Source organism: Crocodylus porosus, unplaced genomic scaffold (assembly GCF_001723895.1).
Source record: "Crocodylus porosus isolate Cpor-Errol unplaced genomic scaffold, CroPor_comp1, whole genome shotgun sequence".
Lineage (NCBI taxonomy): Eukaryota > Metazoa > Chordata > Crocodylia > Crocodylidae > Crocodylus > Crocodylus porosus.
This window is the reverse complement of record NW_017728886.1, coordinates 6879879-6889478: the sequence shown is the minus strand read 5'-3', so window position 1 is coordinate 6889478 and position 9600 is coordinate 6879879. Positions and strand designations below refer to the sequence as shown.

The 9600-nt window shown below is 48.2% G+C and overlaps 1 protein-coding gene across 1 annotated transcript in view; it reads right to left on the bottom strand.

Annotated features, from left to right (window-relative positions):
* Nucleotides 1–9600, bottom strand: part of KLHL18 (kelch like family member 18) — a 37457-nt gene that overhangs the window by 5685 nt on the left and 22172 nt on the right. The window contains exons 4-9 of the mRNA XM_019545966.1: nucleotides 8491–8689; nucleotides 6433–6593; nucleotides 5986–6122; nucleotides 4465–4687; nucleotides 873–977; nucleotides 434–545 (exon numbers count right to left, since the gene is read on the bottom strand). Coding sequence (XP_019401511.1) covers nucleotides 434–545; nucleotides 873–977; nucleotides 4465–4687; nucleotides 5986–6122; nucleotides 6433–6593; nucleotides 8491–8689 — 937 coding nt within the window. The remainder of the gene's footprint in view (nucleotides 1–433; nucleotides 546–872; nucleotides 978–4464; nucleotides 4688–5985; nucleotides 6123–6432; nucleotides 6594–8490; nucleotides 8690–9600) is intronic.

Below are 9600 nucleotides of genomic sequence, written 5' to 3'. Positions count from 1 at the left end.
CATAGTCGGGGGCAGCAGGGCAGGCCCTACGAGGAGAGGCGATGGGACCTGAACCTGTTCAGCCTCTCAAGAGAAGGCTGAGGGGGGATCTAGTGGCCGTTTACAAACTGGTTGCGCGGGGACCAGCAGGCACTACCAGGAACACTACCAGGAGTGACCAGGAATAACGGTCACAAGCTGGCAGAGGGTAGATTTAGACTAGACATCAGGAAGCGCTACTTCACAGTCAGGGTGGCTAGGATCTGGAACCAACTTCCAAGAGAAGTGGTGCTGGCTCCTACCCTGGGGGTCTTTAAAGGGAGGCTGGATGTACACCTTGCCGGGTTCCTTTGACCCCAGTACTTTTTCCTGCCATGGCAGGGGGTTGGACTTGATGATCTGCTCAGGTCCCTTCTGACCCGACCAACTATGAAACCATACGATTCCAACTTACACTGCTGAAGATCTGTAAGCCATCATGCCCTCCAGACACATAGATCCTGCCTTCAAACACCGTGACTCCGGCTGCGCTGCGGTTGGAGCTCATAGGGGTCACTAGTGTCCACCTTATGAAGAGATGAGGAGAAAGGCAAATGCAGGATTCTTACGCAAGTACTCGCTCATGTCCAGACAGACATGCATACACTAAATACACTGTCCCGCGGATTATCTACAGGTTCTGAACATCTCATAAGACTTAAGTACTGGATTTTAGCATTTTCCACTTCACTTCCTGGTAGTTTTGTGCTAAGACACCCCTCCTTTGAATTAAGGAACCTATTCTTAGCTTGGCACCAGGTGGAATATTGGAAAATAAAGGCTTTTCAAATCTATTATTTCAGCTTATCCCTTTCAAAGAACGAAGCAGCAGCATCATATTTTGAAGCTCTTACTTGTCTGCTTCTGGTGAGTACGTCTCCACAGAGTTGAGGGATGAGTTTCCATCGTACCCTCCGCATACGTAGATCTGCCCATCCAGCACCACGGTTCCCATTGCACTGAAACCAATTCGACATTACCGGGTTAGATGGCTTTGACTCATAAGAAAAGGCAAATCTCTGCCACGTGCTATGTTCTGCCACCGACATTCAGCTGTACAGAACTGAGTATCTGATAATCAAGATACCAGACTTAACTAATGGATGACATAGTTACATGGCCTCTCTCATCACAGCACTGATCAACAGCCGGACCGTAGTTCATTAAGTCTGGAACTCCAATCAGTTAAGTAACTTGCTGGACTTTGAGAAGACTTTGCTATGAAAGATTTATAACCACAAACGTGCTTCAGCCCCATCCCAAAGCAACAGCTGCTAGGGAATATGATGTTTGTCCCCTGTTAACTGAGGAGGTCAATTAGTGGTAGGGGTTTTGCAAGCTACAAAAGGTGCAAAATGTCGACTCAGTGGAGCAGACGGAATCAACTACTAAGCTACGGTGGATTGAAAACAAGGATGTAAAGCAAAAGATTCAGGCTCTCATTACCTGTTAACCTAATGGTCCAAACAGTGGATTTTTACAGGTAACAAACCATAAGTGACCACAGTACAAACACATTTTGTTCCAAAATCACTATGCTCCACACCTCCAAAAGTCAAAAACCAACTGAACTCAACAACCCTACTCCAAGCAGAGTCTCAACCTTGGAAAGGGGGATGTGTCAGAGACTCTATGCAACCCCACTACGAATTTCTTTGCTGCGGCTGATCTTATGTGGAAAACCAGATTCCATGGCGATAGGCACTGCTCTAAAACCTTAAGAAAAGGTAGGTGTTGCCTTGTGCCAAAGCCCAATAAATCACCTACTGTAATTTAGTAGATGAAGCACCTGGCACAACACAGACTTTGGCACAAGTTGCTCAGACCTAACAGAATCCCACCTTGAAAACAAAGCCTCAGATTAACATTTGTGTTCCTTATCAAGCCCCGTTATTTCCTTTTGGTATTCATCTTGAATGATAAAGCCAACATAGTACTGCAAACAGCCAAGTGGCTTGAAATGAACCTTCAATTAAGCTCTTCTCTCTACAAAAGCCTCTGGGACCACCCTACTTGGCTTCAAAGGACTCTGCTGCAGAGTAACTCAACCATGGTAAAGAAGTGGTTGCTGCTTATTGTGGGAAATGCTCAACACTAGTGGGAACCTTATAGGTATGGAAAACTGAACTTTCCTAGTGTAAGTTAAATTATGGGCAAGCTCACTGGCTGGACGTGGTCCCAGGAAGTTATATATTAGATCTTCCCTGGAGTCAGGCCTACAGCTTTGTTCAACTACAACATGACAGGCACCCTACTAACTCCTTGCTGGGATGGGTATAGGACAGCGGAAAAGAACATGCATGGTTTATTTGTGATATATAAGCACTGCTATTTACTGGGTCAGACCACAGGTCCATCTTGCCCAGTTTCCTGTGTCCAGGGGTGGATGCAGGGGGCAGACAGGGGTACGCTGGTGCACTGGCACCCACGTTTGATTCCTGGTCTACCCAAAGTTTAAAATCAAATGGCTGGTAGTGGCAGAAGCATTTAAAGTCAGGGAGTGCTAAGGGGGTCCCTTGACTTCATGGTTTATTACAATCTATCCAATTCCTTCTAAATTCTTCATCCCACAGGTGTTAACGACCCCTTCTTTTTAATGGTCTTGATGTGCTACCAGTCAAGCTAAGCTTTGGTCTGCCATTTTGCCGTCTGTTCACTGCTCCTGGTGATGAAGCTCCTATTTCACAGCCCTGCAAATTGTTTTTAACTCATTCCAATGAAGTTGTATTTGTTCTTGCATCAATCTTAAATGGAAGAACACAGCTCTGGGCCCCTAGCGTATTTAGTAAAGCTTCTTGTTTCTTTTTAAACTAGAGAAGAAGGTGTTGTTTTATATGCAATGCCGCACCCCACATCTGCATCCCCCATTTCATATTCTAGATCTGCCCATGCCTGTCTCTCAGTGCCAGAGAAGAGACACTGAAAGGGAGAGCGAACTGGGTCTGACCAAGGTTTTCCCCCTGCACCGTTCCTTTCTCACTGCAGCCTCCAGCATTTAAGGTTTGGGAAGTTCTGACGTTGGCAGCAGATGGCTAAGGAAAAGAGGCAATCATGGAAGAACTGCTTTCATGGGTTTGTGGCTTGCTTATTCTCCACATATTCCCACTAATGTGAATGCAATCAGGCAGCTTGGTAGATGCACAGGACCTGCTCTACCCCACTCCCCACTGTGTCAACATATATGCTAGATGCTTAAAACACCCCCAAAAGATTTTTATTATTTTCTTTTAAATGTAGCACTGAAGCCTCTCTGACCAAATGCAATCCCAGCAGAGCCACCCTGCTGCCACCAAGCTTTAGGTTCCCCCATGAGACATCCAATACTGGGATATATGCAGGACATTCCTCCCAAGTGATTCATGCTTGGAGCGACCACAAACCAAAGGGGACACACGTGCCTTTACAGCCCAGGAGAGCTGCAAGGCTTGCAAAAAGCAAACAATCGAGCAGCTTAGTGACCAAGCACCAGGCAAGAGAAGCCACAGCAAAAACAATGCAAGCCACGAACATGTTTAAATTTGGAAGCAGTGAGATGAGCCAGCGGCTGTTTGTGGTGGGATACAGCAAACAACTTAATAGAAGGGGGCAACATCACTGGTTCCATAATGATGAGGTTTTCCCTGCCAAGTAACACCAGAAGATAATTCTTAGCTTGGTTGTGAACGGCACAAACTTCCCCTTGCTCAGCAAATCAGGCCCAAACACCTTCTGCAAGTTAACACACACCCCATCTTGCAGAGCTCAGACTGCAAGATCCCACAGCCTGTGCTCTCCTTTTACGTCCCAGTGCTGGAGCCTCCATGTTCAGGACATGTTTGTGAACCTCAGCGACAGAGGAAATCCAGTCTTCCATCACTGTCCCAGTTCAGGCACATGCCTTGCACTGTATTTTCTGCCATCTTAAAGAGGGTCTCTACTCTAGGCCGGGGGAGTGAAAATCGATCTCACATCCTTATAGATCTTTTGCCTTTAATTTGACCTCGCTCCTTGTGTTGTCTTGTGCTGCCGTAAGTGATTATCACTCTGACGCTAATGCTACTCAGGTTTTTTTAGCCTTCCATCCCACACTTAACCTGCTTAGACGTACGTAGCCGTTAATATCTTCCCGTCAGAAGCCAACCCCTCTGGGCTCTAAATGCATTTTGATGCTGTTCTCTGGACTCTCGGCTAGCTAGCTGATCTCGTCACCAGAAGGACATGCTCAGAAGGGAACATAATAATCCAAATGTGGTTACATCACAGTTAGGCAGAGCCCAGCAACTTCCCCCCCGGGCCGCACCTTTACACACAAGCCCAACACGCACACTAGTCTTTCCATGACCACAAATACATGTCTAACCTCCTGACAGCATCTGTCACTTCCAAGATCCCTCCCCTTTCCAGAGAGCCTTTCTGCCCTCTTCCCCTCCAATGCTTTGTGCACAAGGGAGTCGCTTTCTGGCATACCTTCGTTTGCTGTTCATGCTTCCCACTTTGGACCACAAATCTGTCTCTGGGTTGTAAACTTCCACCGTACTCAGCCGCAACTGGCCGTCGTAGCCACCGATGGCATACAAGAGTCCGTTCACCACCGCGACACCCACTCGGCTGCGCGCCGTCGTCATTGGCTGGCACTTCTCCCAGTGATTGGCAATAGGGTCAAAGACTTCCACGACGTTCAGTGAATCACCTGCATAAAAATGTGCTACTCAAATTAAAAAGTGGCATGTGTTTCTCAGAGCCTCTGCTGAACGGAGGCTGGAGCAAAACCTTCAATTGGTTTCCAAGAAGTCCTTCTACACGTGGATAAGCAACACGGATACATGGGTTCTGCTTGAAACTTCAGGGGCAAAACTTATGCCCAGTGTCATACGCCCCTTGCCCAGACCCTGCTGCTGACAGGAGGCAGCAGAGAAGGGAATTCTGTCCTCAGGCTAAGGAAGCATATTGAGCCTCTCAGTGATTCCTGCTCCAGCCTTAGGGGTGACGTGGCCACCTCAGCCCTTGAGCAACTCCATTCCTACATGAAGGTCAACTGCAACAGGAACAGCTCCATCAGCCAACTGGACTATTTCTACCTTGTCCTAGTGGAAAACTGCTGATTGTAGAGGGAAACCCTGCCTCGCAATCCCAACTACTTGCAGACTCCTTCAGTTCTGCATGCAGGTGGTGAAATGCCCAGAGATGGTGGCAGGCTCTGAGGTTAATGGGCAATAACGATGGACTCCACTGACACCCTGAAATCAAAACTTCACACATGCCAGCTTGGCTGACTTCAGCCTTCAGCAAGAGGGCACACAGGTAGGTGAGCCCTAGGAGGCAGCTTTGTAGACAGGATATGCCAAGTAGATCTCAGCAGAGCGCTGTATGGCACATACCTTGTTTTAAATGTCTACTGTAAATGTGTTATGGGTTTAAGCAGGTCAGCAGCTGCCCTTTGGAAGGGCTGTGATTAACAACATTTCAGCTATCCTTTCATCACATTCTTTGTTCCCAGACCAAAGCCAGACTAGGTAAGGGAGAGGGGTTTTGTGGTCAAAGTATAACTGAAAAGTTTGTTAGGGAAACGAGCACAGGCTTTACTGCACAGGGACGGCTTCTCTGAAACCTCTGCATCGTTTTACCTGTTTCCTGCTTGGTTGCATCAATGCTGCCAATACATTGATTTTATTGTTGCCTTCAGGGATCTCCCAATTTAAGATTTTAAAGGACGATTTAACAAGTCTGCGTTGGTGCCATTTCAAAGGAACCGAAAACAGTGCCCCTGAGCGAGCTGTTCAGAACAGCTAGAGTAAAAGAGGTTACAAACAACGGGCAACCGCTACCTGAAATGTTTTTGTTGGGTTGGTGGTAGGAGTGTCAAGGTGCTGTGGAAAAAAGGGAAGAGAAGGAGAAACTGCTCAACGTTGTGTGGGGCCAAGAAAAACATTTACCACTCAATATGCCAAGTCACTCTCTGAAGTCACGGGGAGCGGATATGCAAGGTACCTGCTGAATTAAGTCCTCCAACTGCATAAATTAATCCCGCGATTGAAGTGCAGCATCGGGAACGGGTTTTGAATGCTGGGAGGTGGGGCCGACGCTCTGGCATTAGGTGATAGTCTTTTGCCTCGTCAACTAGGTCCCTAGAAATAAGATCAAACAGCAAGATGAGAGTTTGGTGGAGCACAGGTTTTCCGTGAGGAAGACTGCCATTTTACCAGCCATCTCTGTTGAGACTACCACCGATTATAGCAACCTTTGAGTCTGTTCTTTCAGCAGGTGGTAGGCTCCCTTGGCAGAACAGCATGGGGAAAGCTCTCTTCTACTACCCGTGGCATTTTGGTCCACAGTGGCTGAACGGTAGTTTTTAGGACTAGTGATCTAACACCCCCTCTCAGCCCTGAAGCTACCACTACTTGCTGGCTGGTTCTTCGGTCACCTGTATGCACACACCTGCATTTATGGCAGCAGCGGACAAGGTCATCTTGTTGCACGCGGTCAGTGAGGAATTGAGGTCGACAAAGGGGCAGTCGGATTTTGGACAGCAGCTCAGGCAAGAAGGTTTCCCTCTGATCTCGGTCGTACCGTATCCAGGCCAATGCAGCTTCAAATACCTGTCAGAAGAGAGATGAGTGAGTTCTTCTCAAGGTTCTTGCTTCTGCTGTTGTCTTGTGGGGGGGGAGGTCTTGTTTTCTTGCTTCTGAGGCAGCTGTCATGAGGATGGATGAAGGCAATTTAACCAGCTGTCAATAAATAAATGGTCTTTTGGGGGCAACCTGTAAGCAGGAGGTAGAAGCTCCTCAAGGAGTTAGGGTCAATGAGCTCACCCTCTTTCTCCACTTATGGTCCACTAGGTCTCAACACCCAGGCCACAGAGCTTTTTCTCCCCCATCCTCAGCCAATATCCTTTTGATTATGGACAACTGCAAAGCCCACTAAGGCTTCCTAAATCACTACAAGGGTCTGTAACAATACAAGATAGGGCATTTTTCCCTACAGCTTAGCTTTGGCAATTCTTCCCCCATTCTAAAATGGCCCTAACAGGTTGACTTGCTGGATACTTAACCTGGATCATGGTGGCCATTGACACTGTACTTAAACCCAAATGAACAAAAACATGTCAAGTTGCTGGCCTATTGTAATTATAGCGCTGCCACTGCAATCAAGAGGTTACATTGGCCTGAAGAGCAGGAGACAGGAATTTGAAGTGGGATCTTTTTGCCGAGCAGGGTTAACACCATAAAGGCAGGCTGCTTTAACCAGTTCAGCCCCTCCTGTCCCAGGTAGTGAGCTTTCTACCTTCTTGCAAAGATTTTTCTGGTAAACTACTGAGTGATTGCCACTGCCACCTCGTGGTATAATCTTGCCACTGAACAGGGCACTAACCACGGTGCACACATTCACGCTGGGTGGTCCTGTACCACAGCTGGTGGCTATGGAGAAAATGTGAATAGTTGCCTACATCAGCAGAATGTTCTCAAAGCCTTTTCACTGACACTGGACAAAGCCAGAACCTCCCACTTCAGGCCTCTTGAGGCATTTCCTCCATGAAAAGCTCACGTTTCACCCTGTGGACAAACGAAGCAGAATGCTATACCACACAAGATTGCATTCATCTCTATAGCAGCCAGTAAGGCACAACGGTTAGAAGGGGAAAACGTCACTGAAGGCACTTGGACAGAGACCTCCTCTCCTGGGAGCTGCGGGACTGCCTCAAAGAAATTTGCCTCCATAAAGAAATTTGAAAAAACACCAAAAACCACAATTCACCTGCCTTCGATGCAGAAATGGTCAAGTGAAACACATCCAGAATATGGAGTTCACCTGCAGTGGGTCATTTCAGACCTGCAGCCAGGCCCAGCCTCTCTTTACATGGACACTTGTAGAAGTCTGACACTTCATCAGGAACAGGCCCATCATGAGCTACCAAAAGCTGGCTTGGGCATTGGCAGTGGGTGGGAGAACCAATCTGCTATATGTTACTAGCTGAAGCCCAGACCAAAATAAGTACAGTCAGAAGTTCAGGCTGTTTTAAACAGCTTTGCTTCTTTCAGTTTAGCTGCTTAAGGAAATGGCTCCATGCTATGGAAGTCACCACTCTTAACTTAATCTCTCCTTGGCAGTAGGCTTATTACACAATTCTAAAAGGAACCAATTATTCACCCTCAATACTGCCAGAATGGAGCTGAAACACGCCAAAGCCTTTACAGCCATTACCTATGCTGTAGTTATTATAGGAATTACCTCCAGGGCCAGCTACCCAGTCTCTTTCACCTGAACCAAAAGTCAATGATTGAAACAGAGGTGGCAGGGTTCAGGTCTTAGAACTTATTCTCTGCTACTCAACATTTCAATGCATGTCAGTGCCATAGCTTCTAAAAACTGCTGCCCATGGACCCTTTCTAGTTCTTCCAAACCAAGTGTTTTGGAAGCAAAAAGATACAGCAGTCGAGGGCTCCTTTCCAGGCAAAGCTGTTCCTGCTATACCATATGCCAGCTGCATGGGCCTACCTGCTCCTCTGACTTGACATTGAGCTCGTCCCTTGAAACCAGCTCCAGGACATCTTCAAAAGGCAGCGTGAGGAACTCCTCGGACATGGACACCTCCACAAAGTGCTGGTGGATGAAGCTATTGGCAGAGTCGTAGAGCACCGCACACATCATCGTTTCTGCAAACTGACGCACTCCCAGGCAGTTCTTTGGGTGAAGTCTGAGGGTCACAAAAAAACACCACTCGTAACATTAGTGGTGGGTTGAAGAGTTTACTGGTTTTAATGTAGTTCAAAGGAACAGTGGATGTGAAACTGAGCACGAACAGGATGAAACCAAAAGATGTGCCTCATTGGGGCTGAGGGCAAAGGTGGGGCAGGTCTCTCATCTCACCTGACCACTGCATGTAAAGGCACGAACATTAAAAAGGAATTTGTGCCAAATGAAGGGGACGGGGATCTCTGCGTATGAGCCAGGATAACAGTCAGCCCCATGATGGGCCTTCTCCAGTGTGTCCAAGGCTGACTTGACCTGGTCCCATCCCTAGTGGTGGTCCCAGCAATCAGCACAGTGATGCACTGGTAATCAGCACAGCAAGCATCGAGACTGAGGGTCCTCAACCTCAACCCCTGCCACGTCATCTGGCCTGCAAGGCTACCTACAGGTCCAGAAATTTGGCAGCATGAGAGGGTGGCACTGCTCTCCCACTGCCAATTCCTGGGCCCGTGGGGAGCCCTGGGCTCTGCCCACTGGATTGGGCACCCAGTCCCTGTGCACAGCGCTGGGCAGGGACAGCATCCAGCCCTAGGGCCTAATCCTGACACACATGGGGCTTGTACGGGGCAGTGCAGGACTGCCAGGGACCAATCCCAGAATGCAGGGACAGGAGGAGGGTGGTGCTGGGCCTCAGGGCTTGCTCCCGGTGCCTAGGACAGGGAGGGAATAGTGCTGGGCTCCAGGGCCTGATCCCGGAAAGCACGGCTATATCCAGTCCACAGGCTGGCTCCACCCACTCATCTGGTCCACGGGGCCAAAAGGGGTAGCGCCACGTATCTACATAATGGCCATCTACTTCTTCACTTGACAGCAGGGATATCCAGCTAGCACCTCGTATCTACATTTCACCTGGGC